Here is a 26,738-nt window from a genome sequence, read left to right as displayed (position 1 = left end):
ATGACGAAGATGGGCGAATTAGGACCTAAAGATACTATAAGTAACTAAAAATGAACCATGACTGATTTATTTGCGGAAGCGCTGTCAATGAGGACCTGACTTCAGTGCACATCGCAACGTAAAAGATCTTTAGCTCCTTGTCGATGGTCCTGTGTTGCTGGGTCGTGTGTGGGTTGTGTTCATTGAACGCTGCACTTGTTGATCTTGCTCATCATATTTTGTGAAACGAGCTGTACGGGCCTTTAGACAATTTCACCGAAGCACACCTTTTTTGTAACATTATAGCCACTGATCCATTTACCAATCACAACCGTCTTCATACATAAACGGGAAGATTGTTTGTGCATGCAGAGCAGCTACGACGCAATTCGCATGCGCTCCCTCTTTTTAAAATCAACAAAAATGTTGGGTTTACTCCAGGCAAACATCTAATTAACCTTAAAAGCAAGTAAATAAAAAAACTGATGACGAATTAAAGCTTAATAAATTACCTACCTCATTCACTGTCTAGCGGGCAACTTCCTTTAATACTGTAAAACATCATTTTAGAATGTTGCTGTTATGGAATGGCATGAAAAGGATTCTTATATGATATACGTTATATCTAATTTAGAAACAAAATGGACTTATATCATAGCTAAGGCATGTGATATGGTATTATCCTGATGAACTTTGTTGAAGTTTAATTTAATAACAGAAGTGGCAAAGCTAAGTGATGCGCAAAATCACAATGCGCACTTTTCTTGCAGCTGTTTTCTCTGTCTGTCTTTTTGTTTTCCCGTGAAATAACCTTGTAACGTACATGTTTAGTGGGTTTTAAATATTTTTTTTCCTCGGGGCTTTCCCGGGGTTCCTTTTGCCCTCGATGAGCACGAAAGGGTAAAATTTTAACGATAAAACTAACTGATTACATTTTCCAAAATTTTTTTTTAAAAATCCTAAAAAAACTTTTCGGTTCTTTTTCCTTTGTACTTTTCCCGCATTTTAAACCAAAAGATGATGTAAGGAAATTTTACCCCGAATTAGTTTTTGTAAATATTGTTTAAAGGCCCAAATTATCAACGGGCAAACATCCCCAAATTGCAAGCTCTAGACCAGGAAATATTGCCCACCTTTTGACTTCAAAATGGAATTACGGGCATATTTAAAAACTGTAAAGCTGATCAAAATACTTTTGTTTAAGGACTAGACTCCCCAAATTTAAAAATTCCACAAGGGCATGTTTATTGCAAAGATAACTTACGTCGAGGATGTTAAAAATTTTGCAAAATTTGTAGGAAAAACAGTTTATTTCTTCTCCAATATGTAATATTCATATAGATGCTTTTATATATCACATGATATTACAATTATTAACTAAACACTCTAAGTAATTTGTTGTATCTAAATAAAAACAATTGATTCAACATTCTAGATAACATTGTTCTAAATAAAACAACAAATTAATATATATATATTGGAAACTAATTTTAAAATGGGTTATTTTATCTTGCTAAACAGGTTAAACGATAATCAAAAATTTTATTTTATTTAATAAAAGCGAAGTAAAGATTGAGACAAATTATTTCATTTCGTGATAGTATTTGTTCTGTTCCAATAAATTATTTTCTTTCTTATTGGGCTTTTATCATAGAATACCTAATTTGACTTTATATCAATAGGTGAAGAACCAGTGTTGAGTTTTATAAAGAATCAAGTTAGAGTTGAGAAGCCTGATGTGTTTTGTGTGCTATGTTACAACAATAACCGTTATAATCACAATCAAAATAAATCATCTGCAACATATTCAGAATGTCCAGAAGTGAAAAGAAACATTTGCACACATGACACCCATAAAATAGAGTGTCTAAAGTCATCAAGTGAAATTAGTGACCGGTTATGTAGATGTGATTCGGAAAATGGCTATTTCCCCATCTCAGATCCGGATGATCACCCAACTGACGGATGTAGTTACAAAAATTATGACTGCAAAATTGGAAGGTGTGGGCCATCCGAAAGGATGCTATTAAGTATGTTAGATTTTGTGTTCTATCTTTCTTAGTCTGTTCACTAAATAGGGACAGCATCGAATTACTTACCCAGTGGTCGCTGGTTCGGGCTAGGCAAATTTCTCCACGATAGTTGATCTCGAACTCTAAATTATAATAATGATCATTTGTCTCTCATCATCATATGTGATAAAGAAGTCGGTTACTTACGGAGATATATGTAATAACTGGTAGGTAATTCAGAAATCAAGGTTGATCGACTTATTGATCAACAAGCAATGATATCAAAGTGCGAAATCTACAGTATCTTATATAACAATTAAGAAATTACCAATACATGACCAAATTTAAGACATACTTGACAAATTAGGCAAAAAGAAGATTTTTTTGTATACAGTGGATAGAAATGACACATTTTTATATAGTACTAAATTAAATTTAATCTTAAAATTAAAAAAGTGGAGTTGATTAGTATTTTTAGACCTAATCAGCGTCTTATGACCTTTCCTTTACAAAAATAAAAAATCTGTGGTCTAATCAAAATGCGAAATATTATACATGTATAGGTGTGCCACTATGTCTCCCGCGACAAGAAAACAAAGGTAGGATTAACAGGTACAAATATACTCGATCATTATCGTTGTCTTTCATAGCCGTCCGGTAAGCTCAGTAGGTAAGGTTAAACGTTGAACTTTGAAACGGGGGACCGGGGTTGTTTCGAAAATTTCAGGCCTTTCTTGTGATTGTTCTGAAAACTTTTTTCGGGCATTCGCCTGAACCTCTTCTGGCATGTACAGAAATTAATTTTTCGAAAATTTAAACAAAAATGGTACTGTGAACTGCTTGACCATGTTGACAGCCTCCCCGGAAAAAAGGGGGGCTACCGTTCTTAATTCAATGGCTTACTGCCTGATCCGGGTGAAAAATACCAATACCACCCCCCTAACAATTGGTCAAATTTCTGAAATGACACGTGTAATTTTAGTTATTAAATAGCCCAGGAATAAAATGCTGTTAAAATTTTTTAAAACACGCAAATTTTTTTTCTGAAAAAAATGTTTTTTTTCACGAAAAATTTTTTATTTTAAAGTTATTCATTTTATGTCGCCATATATCCCCCCGTCAAGAAAATGTTTGCCTATGTTTTCTTTATCTTTGACCTCAAATCCGGGTAAGATGTTTCCTAGCCTCTCGTGCTTCTCATTGAAGCTCCTTTTCCCATATTGCCTCCCTTTGATAATTGTATTTTTTCTTTTTCACGGTTGTTATCTTCTGTAGTATCATCCATTTTAGGTGTTTTTCGGAAACATGTTCAATAAGTTCATGCCGATTCTCATTTTTCCCTTTCTCTTCAATTCCATGAAATATTACGTTTTCTCCATTGACCTCGTTTCTATGTTTTTAAATTTATTTTCTATTTCTGCGCTTACAATCATATTTTGCTTGATGATTTCTATGCTGTTTCTTCTTTCTTTCATATATATTCATAATCCATTATAGTTCTTCTATTGGTTATTTCTGTGTAAGTAGTGAATTGACATTCTAATTCCCAGACTCTGTTGTCTAGTGTTTTGATTTTATTTGTTATTCAGACACTTTTAAATATTTTTGTTTGCAGTTTTTCTTTACTTTATCCATTGTTTGATGTTTGTCTTTGACATGTTTCATCTATTTCATCTCATCCATGAAAGTGGTTCTATTTGCATTCCAACATATACTGCCTAACTATATTGGACGGATGAGCTCCGAAAGTTGTGTTATTGTATTCCGTAGGTTTGTTGCAACGTCACGACCGGGTTTTCGAAATATTCTTGAATATTCGTGTTCCCTTCACTGCATATTTCGTGTAGCTTTTCATGTACTTTTGAATATAAAGCATAACTAGTGTCGCGATTTCCGTGTACTTATTTTTTCTGGATTTTGCAAGAATTCTAACCATGTCTGGGTTGGAGAACATGAACACAATTTTATCAATATCAGACATATCTTAAAAACCATCATCTACAAATTGAGCTTTCTCATAAATGACGTCACGTATTTGACAGTATAAAAGACATTGTAAAAAACATTTCTGTCTCAATACAAAATGGACATACTCTTTCTGACACCGGTATATTAATAGCTTAACACCACATCTTATACAACCTGTATGTTCTTAGTTTATTGCGGTGATAACCATTAATGATCATTACCGTTGTCTTTCAAAGTTTTACAATGGCAATGACAATGACAAAACAATTATTGACATATAAATTAACACGTGTTAAGGAAACATTGGACCAACACGATTTACTTTATTGATATATTTTGAAATAAACAGTAACATACATATGCAATTAAGACATAACGTAATATTTTAAGTGTAACAGTATGTGAAAAGAAAACAAGTTGTTGAACATTTTTATTGTCCGGTACAGTCACCAGAAAGTGACATCGCATACTACCAAATTATGAGAAATTCGTGCAGTTTGTAAATTATAATCAAACACTATTTAATTAAACCTAGTAATTGTTATGAAGGAATTTTTTCTTCTTCATATTTTAACATATCATTTTTATTTCAAGATTACACGTGTGAATGTGAAGATGGATTTTACAAATACAACAACTCGGTGTCAGAATGTGTGCCTCTCCATACCAGGTAAGTATCAATAGTATCAATATCATTTAAATTACACGTACTAAACAAATAAATATTCGTAGACTATAAATGATTGAAAGGTAATTAACTGTTGCTGCCATAGATAAGATTTGAATTGTGTTCTTACACAGCTGTTGAATACATGTATATATACCCAGTTGAATTTCATTTTATTACGTCCCTCATTTAGTGTCTACTTGTAATAATTAAGTAGTGGAAAGAATTTTAAGAAGTTTATTTACATAGAATCGAGTTTTTTTATGTACTCTCTTCTATCCGTCTTTATGTATCAGTCCTACATATCCTTTAAATTGTCTTAATTACATGTCTTTCATACCATACAACATTTGTAAAATGTAAAAAACGAATAATAAAAATTATCACGTTGAGCAACAGTTTTCTCATGTTCGACTTCAACTAAAATGACATTGAACTTTAATTTCAAATTATTCAACTCGCTAAAATTGTCCATTATTTTGTTATTCGTCGATGTATTTATACTTTATTTAACTGGACTTAAATATTTCACAAAATTTTACAATCGTATTTTTGATTTAATTTCAAAATTCAATAGTGATCTAAAAACACTTCTGCGGCAAGGGATTAGCCAGCCTTAAATTTTTACGTGGATGTTGTTTACAAATTTCGTAAGATCTTGGGTCATTGAATTTTTCTGTTGTCTTTACTAAAATTATTAAACGCTTTATTAAAAGGGGTCATGACCCTACTATTTTAAGACATACCGCATGCTTAGTGTTCAACCCATTTACAGTTGGACGCTACGCTTTTCTCTTTTGATTACAGCTGACGGACCAAGTGGAAAACTCTATGATTGACAGTTCTTAAATCCCGTTGGGACTAAATTGCCTTAATGTTCGTCCTCTGTCTTGCTTCGTCGGGCCTTTGTAGGTGATTTTCTTGTTGCTCTGTCTTCCTTTAGGACATTGAGTACTTTTCTTATGGTCATTGGGTTTACTTTTATATGTTTCTACATAATCATTTCGGTGTTATATTTATTTAACCTTTTGTAACCATAACACCTGATAGAATTTTACTCGGCGGGGATTCATTTTATTAACACTGTCCCGTTTATAGGAACATGGTGGGGCTAAGAGTGAGGTTTGGTGCAACATTAACCGGTTTAAACTCCCCAGCAAAGCTTGTGCTGCTGACCGTTCCAAGGCGGTGCCCCTCTGTGTTCCTCAGATGTATGTCTTTGTTGTTTCATACTATTTTGGTGACACTTTTGCTTGTGTCACTTATTGTTTTCTTGTCTATGGTAAGTATCTTCCCCTTTGCCCCTAGTTTTTATTTCTTAAATTTTGCCCCCCCTTCTTTTCATGGCATTGATCTCTATGGTAACATTATTGATTGGTTTCTGAAATAAGCCATCACTTATTCTATTGATGGAAGTATTTGACACAACTTGATACAATTGATACAATTATCAAGGTGAGCAGTTTAGGTATGACATTGACCTTTAACTCGCCTTGACAATTAAGACTAACTTTTATTTGCTAAAATTGCCATAATTGTTTTAATAATTGACTGATCTTAATTCAATTTAAACAAATCACCACTTTGGATGAAATCGTAAAAGTCAACAATGATCTTGACCTTAAAATGACCTTGAATTTTACAGTCAATGCAAATTGCTAAATTTTCATTAATGAGGCGAACATTTTGTTATTAATATACATATTTGATTTATATTTGGTCGTAGCAACACTTCGGACAAAACATCCATGTGACTTAACTAAAGAGTACATTGACCTTTAAGTATCCTTGACCATCAATTATAAAATTTTATGCAAGAATATTATTATCAATTGGACCAAATGACGTGTTAGACAACATCATCATCATACAGCCTGAAGTGAATATGATTTAACGATTTGAATGCTTTTAAAGTCATGTTTATTACATTTAGGGCCAAACTTTCAAATTTTGTAATCAAAGAAAAATGACGTTTTGACAGACCTTCACTCTAAAGGCTTTTTCATTTTATTATAAGAAAAATTCAGGTTTTGCCACTGTTCTGGTTCTTGACTTATGTGCAAGGGTTATTATTACATTCTGTGATAGGTATGCTAAAGATTTAAATGTTCCATTCCCTTTAAGCCGGTGCAAGAGTGTAGTTGACAGTTTTCATTAACCATTACCTTCCATGAACAAGCTAAACCAAACATAGCTTACATCATTTTCAATGTTTCCCTAAGGAGTGTTCTTAAGATATTCCAATCTAACTATACCATTTTGAATATTTCCTACAATTCTACGTCCAATATGTTTTCGTAAAACTTTAATCGAATGACTATTTTTCTAAACGATATGCAAAAGCCGCTTTTTAGACGAGTAAAATAGCAGTAAATGTAATCTTTTCGAGCTCTAGTATTACATCCCCTCCAAAGCTCCAGTGTCTCTTTGTTGTCGATATGAATATCTAATTGTCAGAAAACCGGAAAGTAACGAACGATCACGACCCTTGAAGGTTTAATATCCGCACCATTTTTTCGTTTAATTTTGAAATGATTTTTATGTCGCCTGCGAAAGAGTAGTGGAGACATACAGGGATCACTCATCCGTCATCTATCAATCCACATAATCTTAAGTGGCATGGTCTCATTCCGTACAGACAAAACTTAAGGGGGAAAAGGTTGTTTATGAGATGATAATATGTTGCTTATTGTGTTTTCGAGATCAAATAAGATCGCACATAAGCTCGGAAGAAAGCCCGTTCTCTTTACGCCACAAAACTTGTTCAGATTTCTCTTCAAAAAACTACTGGTGCAATGTCATCCAAATTTTATAGAAATGATCATTACCAAGTATTTTTGTGCATGTCAACGGCATTTTTTAGTTTAATTATTCTTTTCAGAGTTAGGTCCTTTTTAATGATTTTTATGTTTTTAAAGTTTTTCCGAACACTACTGATGTAATTTTAATGAACTAATACAGGATTGATCGCTTCTCTGCCGTTTGTCTGTCTGTCCGTCACACACAAAAAAAATCACAAAACCTGCAATACTTCTCCAAAAAACAAGTGGTGCAATTTCATTCAAACTTTACAGAAATGATCAGTAAAAAGTCTGACTGTGCATATCGTCGTCTTTGCCTGTTCAATGATTTTTGTCAGAGTTATGACCCTTTAACGATTCTAATTTTTAAAGTTTGTCCGAACTACTTTTCTTTTACTTCTTTTTTTCTCTTTTATTTTTCAATCATAATATACAAACATTCAAATCATAGTACATGTAATGAATACATAAAAAATAATGTCAAATCAATGTTATCAGATTATGACAAGTATGTTAAGATCTTTTTATAAAAGATTTTGACAGAAGAAAATGAGTGCTAAGAAAAACTGATAGTACTATAAAGTGCATAGTAAGTATGAAAAAGAGAAAAGAAAGTGTATAAAGAAAGGAAAGATAAATGAAGAATGAGGAGGAAAAAAAGAGAGAGAAAAGATAAAGATTAGTTATGTCCCTATTAAAAGATAGTTGAAAAAAATTACATTCATAATGATATTTTACAAAGCTAATACTTAGTAAAAAAAATATATTTTAAAAAAAAAATGGAGAAAATATAAGGAACGGACTAAACGGAGTTAAGAATTGAAGATCGTTTCCTTTTCTATTTGCATATGCATAAATTATATGTCTAAATTGTGTGGTTTTGGGTCTGTAAAAGTTAAGTTTCATTGAAATTTGACCATTTTTTCTTCAAAATTTTGTAGATTGTCTTGTATTAATGATATTTCTTTTTCAATTCTAATCCTGTAAATGAGAAATGGCATTAATTTTTCAAAAGTGGGTATATTTTTGCTATATTTCATTTTAAATATGAAGTATTTACACAGAATTATGATAAAATTTACCGTGTTATGTTTACTTAATATACCGAAACACACCTGTCTTAAGTTTAGAGGTATTTCATAACCTTTAGAGAATAAAAATGTTTGAATTTTATTCCAGAAAACTTGTGTTAATTGACATTCCCATATTAAATGTTCAATATATATTATCTCCATAGAACAAAAATCACACAAATTGCTAGATGATAATTTGCATTTAAAAAGATATTTATTTGTTGGGACTAAACGCATTAAAAATTTGTATTGAAAACTACATGTACGAAGATTGGTGTCGATTGTAGACTTAAAAGGTATATTAAATATTGGTTTCCAATCTATTTCATTGTCATTAAATATGTTTTCCCATTTTATGGATGCAGTTGGTTTTCTTTTACTTCTTATATGCAATTTAAATGTAATGTTACAAGATTAATCAGTACCTCAACTCCTTAGGCATATTTAATTGCTTTTCCGGTTGAGTGACTTTTGAACTGTCTTATGACCCTGATTTCAACACGAGGCGACGATTGTGATCACTGATTATACATTCAATGTGTAGCAAATGATGCTCGAAAGACTTTTGAAATAGACAGTATTGTTTTAGTATCTTATATCGAATCCAACATAATCTCAAATTTTTCACTAATTGAGCACTTTATTATTCATTAGAAGTTCCTATGAGCTTTTTGTCCAATTAAACTTAGTTCCTGACAGACATGTCTGCTACTGTCATATGAAAACCATGCACAGTAACGGAAATATATGTTAAAAATTTTGTTACTTAGTGTTATTTGATATAAAATATTATTACCTTAAAAAAGTCATTAAATTACAGCATTAAAATGTGAATATATATACTGTAAACAAAAATATATATACTGTAAACAAAAAAAATCTTAAAGCTTTTACATACAACATGTAGAGTGCTTAAATTAAAATGTCATGTGAAAATCATGTAACAAGCGCCTCGTTGGCTAAATTTAAAAGTACAATGCCAGAGATACATGAAGGGATTTGAGTTTAGCTCCTTTGTTTAAGAGGCCATGACATTTTTAATTTACAAAAGAGGGTTGTGCTTTATCAATATTAAAATGGAACTTTTTACTTGTTTAATTCAGTCAAATTTGCCAGAATGTTAAATAAAAAATGAAGTGATTAAAGTTTGCATTTATATATAATTGTTATAATGATATTTTTCTAGTTATACTTATAGGTCTCATAAATGTTTAGAGATTTTAGAGCTGGTTTTTCCGCGAAACCAACTATTGTTTAATGCGATAGCGGCTGGTTTATGAATATGACAAATTAGAAGAATATTTGATTTTACATTTTCCCGTAGTAGGAGGTAAATAGTCATTAACAGTTTAACTGAAATGAATACTTGAATAAAGTATAAACTTAGACAGGTTTTTTTCGGCCTCTTTCTATTGCTTCTATGTGTTATAGGTATAAACAATTATCTTGAATGTTCAAATATTAGATTTATAAGAAATGTCAAAATGAAATCTAACTTATCACATTTTATTATCAGCAGAACATCGTCTGTTCGAATGCCGTCATCGACTTTCACTACAACGACAAGCCAGTTTACAAGAACTAAACATCAGACAACTGTGTTAGTATCATCTGCAAATGTATCTGTAACACAACCGTCAAGTCAAGGTAATAAAATTAAACTCATTTATCAATGTTTCTGTTAAAACACATCCGATTTAGGTAAGATTTGTTTTCAATTTTACTTAGCATGAACTGTGACATGATAAATAAACTTATTCTAATAACTTGTCGTGTTTTTAATGTTTTTATTAATGACAGCATCAGTGGAAACATTTAAACGTTTCTTGCTGTTTTAAAACTTTTACCATTCTTAAATATAGTTTTATTTCCCCTAACACTTGAATCAAGGGTTTTCATTGGATTAAAGCAGTAATGTGGCCAATCATTTATTTTTTCAGAGTGGGCCAGTATCAAGCACAACGTGGCTACGAAAATCGTCCTTTTTAATTATAATTTTCTACATAAGACTTTTTATTAATCTTGTCTTTATTAAATTGATTGCCGCCATATGAAATTTCTCTTTTTGATACCGATCACCATTTATATTTTTACTTATACAATGTATATGTTTTTACTAAACCATATCATCAGAGTTAAAACCTGAGTATGGAAGATGCTTGATGAAATGAATAAACTGTTGGAAATTTAATGACACTACGAATACAAGGGGTCTGAAGGATGAATATTAGACTTCATATCGTCTGACCTACCTACTTGTCCTACTTATCTCATATATATATAGTTGGTATGTGTCAATCAATAATAAAGTAACTGTGTTAATTTTGTGGATATTAAACAAACCAATTTCTATTGATGCTCTTGCTTCCTCTTCAGATGGTGGCAGTTCAACTGTTTTGATAGTATATGCAGTAGTTTCCACCTTAGTGTTAATATCGACAGTGATATTTGTTGTCAGAGGTGAGTCATTCTAGTATAAAATACGACAAGAAATGCCCATAGTTAGTAAGCAGATAAATGATAGACTTAATAAGTATTCATGTCTTTACGTCTAAAGTAAATTTGTTATATTATATCATCATTACAAAAATTCAACTATGCTTTATTTTTTCTTTATTATTGTAACCTATATATCAATGTTTTTGAAAACTGTGTGTCAACCATTTACTTATCCAAATTTTTTGAAACAAAAATCCCACTTTTGGCATGTAGCATCGCATTTGTTACTCTACATAAGATTTATAAATCATATCCCTGGGACAGGTCTAAAGTTCCGCCCATATGGTCACTTTATTCATAAAGACACGTAAATCTTTCGTTTAAAAACTGCAATTCCCAGCGCTAAGATATTTTGCTATGTAGTATTACCTTGCGGTACCTAAAATAAGTTTTATTAATTTGTTTTGTTGAAAATAAAATAAAAGTTATCAAAATATAATTGTTTTGGATTCCGAAATAAGATAAAAGTCCATATTAAGCCCGTTTCATTCTTGTACTACCAGTATTTTTTCCTTAATTTGTCTGACAGTCATTAAAGCGCATGCCATTAGATAGATATTGTTAAATCGTTTATGAAAGAACGTGCAAACATCTCTTCAGGTCATTAAAGTACTCGAGTGAAATATTAGATATAATTTTCAAGCTTCGTCCGTTAGTACTTACGATTTCTTTACCGTACATTTGACATTTCATTATAGCACAAACTTATGAATGCTAAATTATAGTCTTTAATTGAAAGAAAACATTTGCAACAGAAAGTTAATTTCTTTCATGTAAATCAAAGAAGGCTTATGTAATGAATTCTAATATTAAAACATACAATTTGGAACTCTGACGAAGTGTGCAAGGCTCCTAGCCCCTTTCGTCTTTTGTATAGATAACCGATATGGGGCATAACAAGGGGAATACTGATATCTAATATATATAATCCTTATTTTGATCAAATGGTTTCTAGAATATTTCAAAGTGAACTTAAATTATATAAAAAAAAACACTCTTCAAACATTTATTACATCTCTTTGAGATTTAAAGATGTCTGTCATTAACAAGAACAGTAACTACAATCTATAATAAAATAATGATTTTGATTTAAATATCGTTAACTGTCCACATTGGATATGATCTGCAATGCACCAGAGTATGGGGAATGCATTTCTCAGTTCATTAGCTTTGGCATGGTGTCTTCTGTATGATTTTAATGAACTCAATATCTATTTAAAATAGTCAAACTTCGCTATCATAAATTACGTTAATGTTTTACCATAATAATTCAGATTTAATTTTAAAATTTAATTGTGATTTTAAAAATCTCATTTCCGACTAGGTATAAATAAGCCTATTTTTTTTTTCTTTTGAAATGTGGTTATAAGCTGCCATAGTAATTTTTCTGATGCCTTCTCTAAAATTATCAAAGGTTTTATCAAAAGAGCTTATTTAATAATTTAAGACATGTTGCTTGCTTATATTCAATCTTTTACAGTTGAACGCTAAGCTTTCTTTTTTTTAAACGCCTGAATAATGCACCTGGTCGTCCATTCGTCCGTCTGTTAACAGTTTTCGTGTACGGTCTTATCTAAGGAAATGACAACTAATAGGCAGAAATATCATCCATAATAAGACAATGGGCAAAGCGCAGATTTGTCCTTCAGATCAAGGTCACACTTAGTCATCATGTATGAATAACAAACTTTCGTTTCAAATACTGATAGAAAAAATTAAAACATTTTGGCAGAAAAAATGACTTATAATGAGACGATATGCATTATACAGTTTTTGGATTCCTGAGATCAAAATTGGCCCCATCCCAGGGATAACTTGATTTATTTTCATTGTGTGAAACTACACTATCTTGATTTAGATATTTAACATGTAGAAATTCCTTATTGATCTTTACAAAACTCTTTATCTTTTAATTTGATCAATATCTTGATATGTAAAAGTTAATGATATTATTTACATACTTTCTTTATACATGTATATTTATGGCTTGTATTGATTGTTTGGAGTTTTAATGATCAACATCATTTTAATCCAATCACATAGTAGTATTTTTCAAATTTCTGCTGAGTCAAACTTTGGTTAATGTGTACTAACTAAATAAAATTTACTTATTCTGTCGTCTAACCAATATAACAATTTTAAATAATGCATTATATTATGTGAGGAGTTAGAGGTGTGGTTTGCACTCTGAATTGTAAAATATCTAGGTTAGCAAAACAATGCCAACGTAAAAAAAATAGGCAAGGTCAGATTTTTCTAAATGTGAGGATACAATCAATTAATTTATTACATAGATAATACATGTGGGGCATGCAGAGACAAATGTTTACATATGGTAACTTTTTATATCCTTTTAACTCTAAGGAAAAAAACTTCTGTTATAAATTGCTGACAGTTTTAAACTTTATATTTTCCAGAAAAAGTATTGTAACCAAAACATTATTTTCTTTCACTTGATAGGAATGAACTGCATTAACAATCCTTAATATCAAGAATAAAATGATACAATTTTTCTCACATTTTCCATTTATTTGAAAGGATGTTCACATTTCGTTAACTCCATTGTTTTTACCTAATTGCATCGTTTTCCTCACTGTCTTTTTTCCAGATATTTTATATTAACATGATAGTCTTATTGTAGATAAAGGTATAAACTGTGACATTTTAGTACAACATGTGCCTGGTTATATGTTGAAAGGGCTATTTATTCAGCTTATCTAAATGTTACATGTTAGAAACTTGACAAGGTGTAGACATAATGTAGAGCGAAATGGCGGAGCTATTGGTGATATAGAGAAATACCTTGTTTTTGGTTGAAAAAATAATGTTGATCATTAAATAGGTTAATGTTTAATAATACGCATTAACAAAAATAATTGGTCGCCTGCCTGCGGCAGGCTTGACCAATTATTTTTGTTAATACGTATTATTACACACTAACCTATACATGATGATGATGATTCACATGCACACAGTTTTTAATCATTTTAACACGGATTCGATATAATTTTATCAAATTAGTTTATTGTTCGTTAAGTTGTAAGGGCATGTAAAAGATCTAACGCAGCAGCAGAAGACACAAATAACTCTCTTCTGACACATTTAACAACAATTGAAGCAATAGAAAGTCATGGTGAAGAAGAGTCAAGTGTGGTAAATATCTTCTTTATATATACATGTAATAAGTTTTTCAAATAAAATTGAAGCATGAAGAAGCAATATATTGAAGTCAGATTTTCACTATGTGTCATTGACTTATCAAAGATTTTAAAGATAACAATAACGTAAATAGAAACTGGAGATTAACATTGTTATGATAATCTTATCTATTAGTAAATAGTTTTGTCAGCTTATGTTTGTCAATGTTAGTAACCTTACTTTTAAGTGTTTATTTTGAAGCTTCTTTCTTAACAAATTAGCGGTGAAGATACAAGTTGATACCCTCTTGGCAATAGTACTAAGGGTTAATGTACTTATCATTTAATATCGAGTCAGTTAAGCAGGTTAAGAAGGAGCACTTACATCATTCAATATATGTCAGTTAAGTAGCAAATATAGAAAAATATTGTATACAGATACATGTATTACTAATATTACTTGTTTTACACTTATATGTCTCACGCTTATGATTTTTTTTATTTTCAGTCGTCAGAAAATGTACCAGAAAATGTACCGTTTATTTCTCCAAACCAAAATTCAAATTCAACATTGAATCTTTCCAAGTATGAGAAAGGATCACAAGCTACGTTCAGTAGCGTTGATGCATTACCACATCATCTTCTTAATGACGTAAATAGGTCACCACGGTCTTTTGCAACAAATTCTCTTGACCGACCACGCCATTCAAAAGCATTCAGAATAGAACCAAAGCATATAGAAAACTGTTTTGACATAGAAGAACTCCGAGGTATGTCACAGTTGTATAGTGACAGAATGCAACTTGCTGTAAAACTAAACATCTGAAACATCTTCACCAAACTTAGTCAGAAGGTTAAAGTCAGTAATAGTTCGATTAATTGTTGAATTGTTTGGATTCAATCGATTTTTTAAAGAATAAATATGTCTTTGAATGAAATTTAGTGATTTGACTCAGGTGGATCCATAAATTAGTGCCAACCTTCTTGTTACAGTACCTTTATCATCAATTATAACTAATGAAATGTTTTGTTCTTTTCCGTTACAGATTTTGTAAGACGTGTTTTGCAAACGAGTAGATCAGACATGATAAACTGCCTTGATCCGGTTCTTGTATTAGATAAGCTGGAGGAAAATGATGTGTTCGATCAATCTGTCCTGCAAGATATCAAGGTACATTTCCCCCCTATAAACCCCGCTGTTTATAGTTTAACATTCGTACCAGCAGATACTAATCAAATATAACAAAAAATATATTCGTCTGTATTTTATACATACAGTAGATAAACGTAACCAGAGATGTAGACATGTTATCAATGTCTCTGACGTAACCTATGAAATTCCGTGTATAATATATCTAAATATGAATCATTTATTGAATCCTATTTCTATTTTACGAGTGTAAAAGAAATTAAGTCTATATAATATTCTGTTCAGTCTCGTTTTGATATTCCAAGTTTACAAAAAGCAAAACCTTGTGTGAACAAAATTATAAAGTTCTGTCAAAATGTTAAAAATTTGTTGTTTGAAAAAGAGTTCAATACATTGTTCAGTACAATACCAATACACAGCTGTGCACAATGCTTCGTATACCGAACGAGGCACGTAACTGTACAGCTGTGTACTTCACTCGTCCAATAGAATTGTACTCGACAATCTATGGTAATCTCATAGTATTGGACATGAAATAAAATAAGTATTACAAGATAATTACACAGTTATAATGTAGGTAAATCATATCTAACAAGTCAGCTATATAATCCGATTTTGATAGCTAACATATTAATAAAAATAGATTTCTAGATATGAGTGCATTGACAGTACATATCACCCCTGACCACTGCGTCAGGATTTCATTTGTTTCGCTTTATGGTCTAAAGCGTCATGCTACGGTGTCGATAGCTCGAATTTCTGTATATAGTATTATTCTCTAGATTCGTTTGCATCTTTGTGTTAAGAATTTGACATGCATCTAAAGATCCGTTCTGTTTCAACCAATTTGCAAATTCATGTATTAATTAATGACATTTAAGGATGAAAACAAGAAAACGCAGAAGACTCGACAAATTTTAGATAGAGTAAAAACCAACTACAAATGTTACAACGCCTTCAAGAATTCGCTAAAAGATACTAAACAGAATGAATGTTTAGAAAAATTAGAAAAACAGGAGCGTATTATTTATAATAAAATAACTGCTGCTAGAAAAGAAAAGAAACTATTAGTATCGGGAGCTGATTTACCAGAGAATGAACAACTAAACAAGAGTAACGAGACTCATCTGCAATCGCGAAGACATACTTTTTCTACTAGCTCCACTGGATTCGATTTCAAGAACGATGATGATGGCCCACCACAACATAATGAATCAGAAAATTTTGATGTAACATCGGTAGATAGCAGTAATGAAAATTCTAGCAATGATATCAATATCTATGAGAGGAGGCTTGAACATGAACCTGGAGATGATCAAAAAGATGTGAGTATTCTTATTTTGAACTTATGATCATGATAGATCGTTCATTTTCATTGGAGAAAAAAATACAAAAGTCATTGACATTCATTTCAGACGTTTGAATATTCTAAAACAATTTGTTGATGTATATTATCCTTAAATTATGTTTTACTCTTTTTTTGTAATTAACATTTTATTTCCCATATTGTACAAAACATATGTAACAGAAATATTTGTTGGTCAATATAATGTATTGGCAATCAATAAACAGTCAAAACTGTGTCCAAACCACCCAACTAATTATTCATTTTCATGACAAAAGCCACCCTAACTAACACTACAGTGCTTAACAGATAAAGGATTCTCTTGATAAAGACCTCTTCTTGTCTATATAGGAAATGTTATATTTCTCCTCCGTGCGACCCTGATCACAGGTTTGACTGTAATCATGTATCAAAGTACATAGTCAATACAAATTCAATAAACTCAATTAAAGCCAAATTAATCAGTACACATACAATAGTTTCAAATATAGCCATATTAATTAGTACAAATACACTATGTTCAGATGAAGTCAGATTAATCAGTACAAATACACTAGTTTCAAAATGAAGCTATATTTATCAGTATAAAAACAAATATTCTCAAATGAATAGTATTAATCAGTACAAGTATAATAGTCTCCTATGAAAACTATATAATTAGTTCAAATACACAAGTTTCAAGTGAAGCCCTATTAATCAGTCAAAAAAAAAACAACAAACAACAAAACAGTCTCGACAGAAGCAATATTAATCAGTACCAATATAATAGTTTCACCCGAAACTATATTAATCAGTACCAGTACCACATTAATCAGTACAAATACATTTCAATTGAAGCCACATTAATCAGTACACATATAATAATTTTAAATGAAGCAATTTTAATCAGTGCAAATACAGTAGTTTTGGATGAAGCAATATTAATCAGTACAAATACAACAGTTTTGAATGAGATTATATTAATCAGTTCGAATACAATAGTTTCAAATGAAGCCATATCAATCAACACAAATACAGTAATTTCATATGAAACCATATTAATCAGTACAAATACATTGATTTCAATTGAACCTGTATTAACCAATATATTAAATTTGTACCTATGGGATAAATATTCTTTTCAAAGAAAAAGGATATAAAAAATGGAGAAAATAAAAAGGGTTCGGTAAAATCTACTAGATGGATTTCTATCTCAGATTCAAATCTGAAATTTCAAATAATAGGGAATTTTAGATTTTTGGTGGTGTCTCCCGGTGCCGCAGCAGTGAAGTGCAAAGTTGTAGAATAATAATACATGACTTAAACCTTCATTAATACACAGAATACACAAACACTATTCAAAATTTGCTAGGTTTTTGTATTTCTGCCATGATTTCTGAAACAATTCATATGTTTGATTCTGTTTAGCTATGTATTTTTCAACTGTATATCTGGCATATATTTGAGTTTTAAAATTAGCAATAGAAGGCCTTATTTGTTTAACTCTACAATAGTAAATGTAATGTTTTCCATTTAAAATCAAACCATTTATGACTTTGTCATATTTTGTATTACCAAAAAGAATGTCAGTAACATTCCAATCATCACCAGTAATATTGCATTTATCTTTGACATAATTTTGTAATATTCTCCAAAAGTTTTTGACAATTTCACAATCATAGAAAAGATGAATAAGAGTTTCACTCTCAGATTTACAAAAAGTGCATATATCGTTATTTACAATGTTCTTTTTTTTCCAACAAATATTTTGTGGCAAGTATTCTGTGGTTCAGTCTAAACTGGAACCAGATTAATTTTGAATCCTTTGTAAATTTATATGGTAATTCATATATTGAATTAAATTGATATATTGAATTAAATTGAAACTCAGTTTCTACAGCCTCTGTTAAATCATTTTTCCATTTCAAAGAGAGTTAGGATATTGTCCGGTTTCAATCATAGTTTTATAAATCTGTTGGCAACCTTTTTTATCATGAAGAATTATGCCTAGTGTTTGAGGAATATGTACATTATACTTATATCCCTTAGGTAGATCTCTGGCATGAATTCTTTCTAAAAACTCATTCAGTGCTCTAATAATCCCCCTATATTCTAGAAAGTTGCTTCTTATGTTATATATTTCAACAAATTCATTGAATGAATAAAAATCACCTGTCTGACTGATCAAATCACCTAAGAATAGGATTCCTCCATTAATCCATCTAGTTAGATGAACACAAGAATTTCTAACTTTTATGCCAGGGTTGTACCATAAATTAATAGAGTAAAGATCTTTACTTGTTTTGGCTAAACCTTCAAAGAAAGACTTCTATAAATTTTCATATCATCTTTCCAAAAAGGATTTATATCACAACTTAGTTTTGTTTTTATGAAATCAGTTCCATACTTAAAAATATTATGTATACAAGGCAAAGTACTTTCTACCAACTGACTATATTTATTGTCATTATAAACAATACGTCTTAACCAAGTCAATTTTAAACTATTCATAAAACAGCTCAATTCTACCATTTTAAGGCCACCGAATTTATAATCTTGAGTAATAATATTTCTTTTAACTTTATCTATACCATCATTCCATAAAAATTTGTAAAATAAACTTTGAATTTTATTGATTTTTTCAGTAGGTGGATTAGGAATGCTTAATAAATGGTGGTTCAATTTTGCCAAGGCCAAAGACTTTATAACTACTAATTTTCCTTATGGAGAGATTAGTCTTTTGACCATGAAGCAAATAATCTTTTTAATTCCTCAATTTTTAAATCAAAGTTTAAATTATGTTTTACTTATTTCATATTTTCATAAACTAAAAGTGTCCCTTATTGATTATAGTAAAGCGCTCATTCTTCTTCTCGCGTTTTGTGGAATGGAACGAACGCGTCACATTAAGATTTTCATGTTTACCGCCTTAAAACACATCTGCGGATATCCTAAAATTTACACAATTTTGATAGATCAATATCAAATTTCATTTAACTTCTTCTTCGGGGACATTTGTGGTAGATTTCCTTTACCTTTGCCGTTGTTAACTGATTAAACCAAAACGAACCTTCACATTTTCAATGTTCCATGAATGTTCATACTTTGCAACAAACGAGTATCTATATCTCAAGAATAGTATATCTATATATGTTTTAAGTGGTAATTTAGAACTTCTTTGAACATAAATTTTCATTTAAAACTGTTAATATAAGCCAATTGCCTGGTAAAATCACCAACTAGTAGTATTTTTTTGAAAATACCAAATTTTTAATGTTAAAACTTACTAGTTATGGTCATACTAACTTATGAAAACAGTTGTTGACATTATGAATCAGCTAAAAAAAATAAATTCTTTTGTTATTTTGTAAAATGTGTTTCACATTATAATAAAATAATAAAATAGTGCCTATACCACGTCAAGAGTAATTGACATATAAGTTGAGTATCGAGTAGTGTTCATTAGTAAGTATTTAAAAAATTAGAAAGGTCAATAGTGGCGCAGCACAGTGATTAAATGTTCCACGCCGCCCAAAGGCTTATACGTCATCAACTGGTTGATATGGAGGAGTCTTTTGACCATATTTAGGAAGAACTTTTAACTATGTACAATATCACGTACTTAGGCCTGCGTGCGTCAAAATGTGCTATTGGTGATACCTAGATCAATTTATGTGTAATCATGTTCGTAAACACCGGAAATAAAAAATTCTATAATAAAATGTTCTATTCCTATCCTATAAACATCTTTGAGATTGTTGCTCTTGACACATTTTGTACATTTGATACCATTGGCGTAAGATGAAAACAAGTAAAGCACAGAATGAATTTATTCACCGGTAAATAACGTTCTTAAAATTTTGATAACGGTAAGACCGTGATCCTTTACCTCTTGTCTGAAACAGGTACACTCCTCATCAGCATTCTCGGTTCTTACTTTAACGTACAATGTAACAAGGATTTTTCTATCTACTTATACACTCTGTACTTGACATGTGTCAGAGGCTATAATTATTTGTATCATGCAACTGCTATGGTAACTGCCCGATAACACTTGCCTGATAATTATTTTTGATATCACGTCAGTAACCTGATATCAAAAATTAGCCCCGCCCATTTTAACGGACTTTTTCAATTGCTTATATTCTCATTTTCATCAGCATATGAAGTCTACAATGTTACAATGTAATCTCATACCCTTACAAGTCTTAAATCAATATGCGAAATTTATTTATTTATTATTTTGATTTCAATTACGAATGAATTAGATAGCGATTAGTTTTAGCACCAACTAAATGAAGTGACGTCATAATTTATATTGCAAATGACATCATCGATGTTCACGTCATACTATACATGTAATCATAACAAACAGGCTAGACGATTTTCTTTGAGAACTTGTAAATGTTTACTTTATTTCGCCGGATTATTATTTAATAAGTGAACAAATTGTTTCGTTTAAAAAATAAGACGCATGTTTGTGTAGCTTGTGTTTGATTGCCGATTTGACTTTTCTTTGATTGAAATTATCGTGAACTTCTGAATTTGACAATTCAAGACAAAAATTGCAGTATAAAAGATTAGTTTATGTGATTCTAAGCGGATTTTTGGATCGATGTTTAAATTAAAGGTAAGAATGTTATCGTATTAGGCCTACATTCTGTTGTATCTTTTATCCGAGTCGTAAGAAAAAATGGCCGCCAATTACAAATTCTAAGTTTCAGGGGCGGAGGAATTTGTTTTCAAGAATTATTTCTTTGAACAAAAATCCCCCTTTTTAACGAAATTCGCTATTTAAAAGTTGATTATTTTGTTATTTTGACAGTTATTATGTGTTACATGGTTAAATAGAAAAACATGCTATTCTCTATGTATCAGACCTTTATTGTCTTCAGCTTAGTATAAAGCTGTGTGTCATATGTGTTATATTTGTTCAATTATATAATTTTTATAAAAATTATCGTTATTTTGCCTGTGAAATGTATCATGACTTCGTGTCGGCGTATGTATACTCGATAAGTGAGCATATAATCGTATCTTCGCCTAGGAAGACGCAAAGAAAACTAGCCATCATAGCTAGTTGTTAATCGGTCTAGTAAAACTTAATTGGTTCATTAGTAAGAATTTACCAAATTAAATAGGTCGAATGACTGCGCCGTTCTTGACCAGTTTAATTTATGTAAATGCTAACTTGTAAACACCTATACTAACCATTTTAAGTTAAATAACATTTTATTTATTTTGTTGGTCTTATGAAATTTACCCTTTTTGTACTTAAAGATATTTGAAATAATGTTACAGGAAAACGTAGTATATATTTTGGTTGGATTATTGGTTTTGATCAATAATTTTGAACACTGTCAGAAAACATATGGTGGCACAGAGGTGTGATGTGTGTGATGTGTGTGTGTTTTTATTCATCTCGAGCGCACAAGATTCTATGTCGTGGCCACAAGTTACTTAGTCATGGCCACGAGATAATTAAGTGGTGCGCACGAGATAAGGTATGTCGTGAGCACGAGATACTAATTCGTGGCCACGAGATAATCAAAAATCTGGAAACAAAGTGATCCCTCGGAAACATTAATCACAACAAAATTACAAGAGAATTGACTGAAGTGAAGTACGGGGCAAAATTTTACAGCTGTCACAACAGGACTTGGTACCTGCTGTTGTGAAGTATAATAATCTGGAAACAAAGTATCCCTCGGAAGCATTAATCACAACAAAATTACAAGAGAATTGCAGACTCGGTTTGATTGAGACTGTACATGAGGGATAATGAATATGTGCAACATCCCTCACGCCCCCTACCACTGGCTTGAGCGGTACTCAATTCTAAACACATAATTGTGCTGGCATCACTACATAGTCGTGCGCACGAGATACTATTTCGTGGCGACGAGTTACTAAGTCGTAGCCACAAGATAATCAATCCGTGCGCACGAGATACTATCTCGTTCCCAAGACATAGCATCTTGTGCGCAGGAGATAAATAAAAACGCACCTTTGTGCCACCGTAGAAACATTCGGTAAACTGTTAAACAAAACAAACACATAATTTTTGAAGAGCGATTTATGGTTCACAGTAACATTTTTCTGACATAACATGAATTTTCATCATATATTACTAACATAGATCTACTGTATATCATATTTTAAACAACTTTCAAGTAAGTTTATTGGCAAATCGACAATGAAGATTATCTTTGGCCATTAGCACACATACATTTTTAAACTTAAACAAGTTAACGAATATATAGAAAGTTACAAAATAATAAACGTCAGTTGTAAATTTCAAAGGATTCGCTAAGCAGGGGAAAGGAATTCTAAATTATCATCGGCTAATCTATATATAATAGTTTGCTTTTTTTAAAGTTTGATTTTACTTTTTGGTTTAAACAGTATTTATCTCATATAATGCAAACATATACAACTATGATACAACAACATTATATAAAGTCAAAGACTTATGTAGATTTCTTTCCTGTAAATTGTTAAAGTAAAGTATAATATAATGTAACAACACGTAAAATTACACTAGTTACTAACATGAAATAATTACATAACTACACTTATAAAAAGTGAAATAGGTAATGATAACACAACAAACGAAGAAAAAAAGTGAAAATAACAACTTATGTGCGATCATATTGAATTGTATATATGTTACAGGGAATGTGTGTAACCAGGGATTTCACGTAATCTCTAACCAAGTCGGGGAATTCACGTAATCCCTAGTGATTATAGGGAATACGTGTAATCCTTGATTTCGCTAGGGATGACATGAAATTCCTAAACTATTATTTCATTTTCACACAAATTCCCTGACTCGATTGCTGATACAGATCATGTTGATTAGCGATGAAATTGTTACATTCAATGACCATCATCTTTAATTATTAACAACAAAAGTTTTATGCAAACAGCATCTTTGTTTTATAACAATTATTATTATTACAACATAAAGTTTACATGTATTCCCTGACAGAATTTATGTAGATGGGGATTACATAAAATCCCTACATTTCAGGGATTATGTGAAATCCCTGGTCACACACATTCCTTGTAACATATATATAGGAATGTTGAATCTTGCTTTGAAAATGAATGTTATTTAAATATACTACCTAGGCGTTTTAGATTTTATTTTTGTAGATTAAGAATGAATGGCCTTTCTCTAAAAATCCAAACTAGTAGATTGAGTAGAAATAGGATTCCTCGGGGAGAAAGATATTGTTTGTTTTTCAATGATCAAAATATTCAAACAAGAATGGATCAAATCAAATAAAAAAAACTTTACAAATATTTACAAAGCATCACATGATTGAAAAGTGTCATACATAACCATTAGTGTCCAATTTTATTTGTCATCCAATGAAAGCGCTGTATTTCATAAAAATTGTGTGCGTTAATTTTCATAGATCTATGAACAAAAGTCGCTACTATATCAAATACAATTCATAGTCGATGGTGGTTTGTAAAAATAGTAATTTGCATAATTTTGCACATGCCCTTTCGTGGGCAGCTTTTGAATATTTATTAGGTAAAAATCACGTCAAAAGGTCAACCAACATTAACTTTGCATTTATTGATAAAGGATATACATGCAGTTCAGATTAAAATCCACGCCGTGGCGAAAAAGATACTGTACATGTAAAAGTAAAAACCAATACAAAATGTCAATTACTATTTTTTGTTACGAATGTAGGAAAAGGTCTTAATTAATTTGTAGTCACTTTAGACAGAAAGTGAAAGTAGGCATAATGTTTTTTTTTTGTTTTTTTTTTTGAAAATACGTTTCGTGACCTCGTCTTAACACATGACAGTAAGTGTATACATGTATAGATCATTATCTGATATTAGCTAATGAAAATCAATTGTCCAATTCATCAAAAATGTTTGTCGAAAGTAAATGTTTCAATTTAATCGCATCAGCCATATTATGCCGTCCTCCATATTTCCCATCTGAAACACAGGGGTACATGCATAGTAACGTAAAACATGCATATTTATAAGGTCAAATTAAAACACTGTTTAATACAGCAGACTGGTAGTGACGTAATATTAAAAGTGATTTTTATTGATGTTAGAATTCATTTGTAGCTGTTCTACAGAAATTAGAAACATTCTCCTGTCGCTATCGCTCCCGTCGAAGTTTCTAATTTCTGAAGAACAGCACGGATGAACACTAACATATACATAGAGTTATTCATGCTGCAATTTAGAAAATAAAAAGTTAAACAACTTCCGAATGCCAAATATACTAACAATCTTCAAATAAATATCGTAGATACAAATTGATGACAATACTTATGTTGATATCGTAAATCTGGTTGAAGCGTCATCTAGTTTAAACTAAATATAACAAGGCAGTCTAATGCTAAATCAACTTCCGCAGCGGACATGAATGTGTAATTCTTGATCTTTAACCAACCATGACCTTGATGTTGTGCCATGCATATCATAGACTCACTTGCTCATCACATGATTCAGTAGTTTAAAAGTTATGGAGCGGACACGAAAATGTTACGGACGGAAAGACGGACGTTCTAACAGGAGAGTAATAATGGGGCTACTCTATTGTTCTCTCTGTCGTTCTTTTTAGCCACACAAAAGAAAATATCCACATAAAAGCATGAATCACATCAAAGAGAAAGAGCAGTTACGTAGTGTCCCTCTAGCCACATAATTTTTGTTCTGTGAGTGCGGAGAGACGGATGGATTGAGGAACTGACAATCGGAGGCCATTCCTAAAATTCCCAGCTTTGTGGAAGGGGATTAAATTTTAAAACCTCGAATTTTCAATAAGTTATAGAGGGGATTTGAAAAAAAGATGTTTTAACATTGAACCTTTGTTTTGATTTCTTTCAGGGACAAACAGATCAGGAATCAGATGGTACAAGTGAAGAATAGAAACAAATTGAAGCATAAAAACAAAAGCTTGAAGGAGATGATTCATGCTTTTAAATTTTGGAGCAAGTGCGTGTATGGTAGCAAACATATATTCCTGTAATTAAGGTCACGTACACAAACTCATATACCACTGACTTTTATTTAAGAAATGTCAACATCTTAGCTAATGATACAATTAAACAGTCCATATAGGTTTAAAAGGATCTTTCATCGGCTACACGCACATACCGTAATGTCTAGCTCATGGGTAACTGGGTTTATTGCGGGAACGAAGCTCTGCACGGGGTTGGGGTGTGGCAGGTTCTTCTAGCACCGGTGTAAACAGTACATAATCCCGTCTGATATGCAAGAATAATCCTATAAAACTGATATTGGTGTAGAAAAAGTGCCATGAATGTTATTGTAGAACAATTGTGACCTCGCAGACAAGCTAATTAAAGTAAACTTTTGATTCTTATTCTGTTTTTTTTTTCTTTTTTTATTCCTTGAGATTCCTTGAGATTAAATCAGATAATACATGCAACACGCTTCAAACTTTGATATGTGATTTAATCTCTGTCAAGAAACAATTTATTATGTATTTAAATTCCTTAAATTTTACTTGTTAGCATGTTAGACAAAAGAGAACATTTAGACCAAACAGAACATCATTTTGATAAGACAATAAAATGCACAGAAGTAAGCACGACTTATGCTTATTTGTTTCATTTACTGTAAATGAAATCGAAGATACAAGATTTGTCCTAGCCTGGGTTTCAGTCTGTCGATTTTTTTTTATGTTTCTGTTTGGCAAATCGATACTATCAAAACGACGAACGAATACGGAATAGCACATATGTTATGAATAAAGAAAAAAAATGTTATAAATAAGCAAAAACTATCAACGCCTAAATCACAGGCTAGGTTTGTCATAAAGGTTCGCATAATAAAAACCGTATCCAAATATTCAGTATATTTTCACTTGCATGCACAAATTTATTCTTTTCTATATTTTAAGTAACATACATGAAAACTGTGCAGGACAAAGGTAGCGGTGCAAGTTTTGACGTAATTTGACGTCAACGAGATTCCATGAAATTCTCACCCGACATGAAGGCTTTTTTATCATTCATGTCGTCCTTGGTCAATAACTTGGGCACCGAGCGTATAAGAACTGTTCATATGTCAATACTTTTTGTGCAGAACTTTTACTGATCTCTAACCTCTTATAAG

At 31.2% G+C, this 26,738-nt stretch overlaps 1 protein-coding gene across 1 annotated transcript; it reads left to right on the top strand.

Annotated features, from left to right (window-relative positions):
* On the top strand, positions 1-25,983 carry LOC132743617 (uncharacterized). Its single transcript, XM_060732155.1, has 10 exons — positions 1-40; positions 1,662-2,009; positions 4,554-4,629; positions 10,017-10,147; positions 10,877-10,960; positions 14,037-14,152; positions 14,645-14,906; positions 15,183-15,307; positions 16,168-16,611; positions 25,485-25,983. The coding sequence occupies exons 1-10, from the start codon at positions 1-3 to the stop codon at positions 25,524-25,526; spliced, it is 1,668 nt and encodes a 555-aa protein (XP_060588138.1). The 3' UTR covers positions 25,527-25,983.
* Positions 25,984-26,738: the final 755 nt, after the last annotated feature.

Source organism: Ruditapes philippinarum, unplaced genomic scaffold (assembly GCF_026571515.1).
Source record: "Ruditapes philippinarum isolate M1 unplaced genomic scaffold, ASM2657151v2 ctg966_1_1_1_1, whole genome shotgun sequence".
In the NCBI taxonomy this organism is placed as follows: domain Eukaryota; kingdom Metazoa; phylum Mollusca; class Bivalvia; order Venerida; family Veneridae; genus Ruditapes; species Ruditapes philippinarum.
The sequence above is the reverse complement of the archived record's forward strand: the minus strand, read 5'-3'. Positions and strand labels throughout refer to the sequence as shown.

What these genes read in the sequence shown, in the direction of transcription:
- LOC132743617 (XM_060732155.1), top strand. Translation starts at nt 1, where the DNA reads ATGACGAAGATGGGCGAATTAGGACCTAAAGATACTATAA. An exon ending in TGTGTGCCTCTCCATACCAG is followed by an intron (nt 4,630 to 10,016) that starts GTAAGTATCAAT and finishes TTTTATTATCAG; the next exon opens with CAGAACATCGTCTGTTCGAA. An exon ending in AACACAACCGTCAAGTCAAG is followed by an intron (nt 10,148 to 10,876) that starts GTAATAAAATTA and finishes CTTCCTCTTCAG; the next exon opens with ATGGTGGCAGTTCAACTGTT.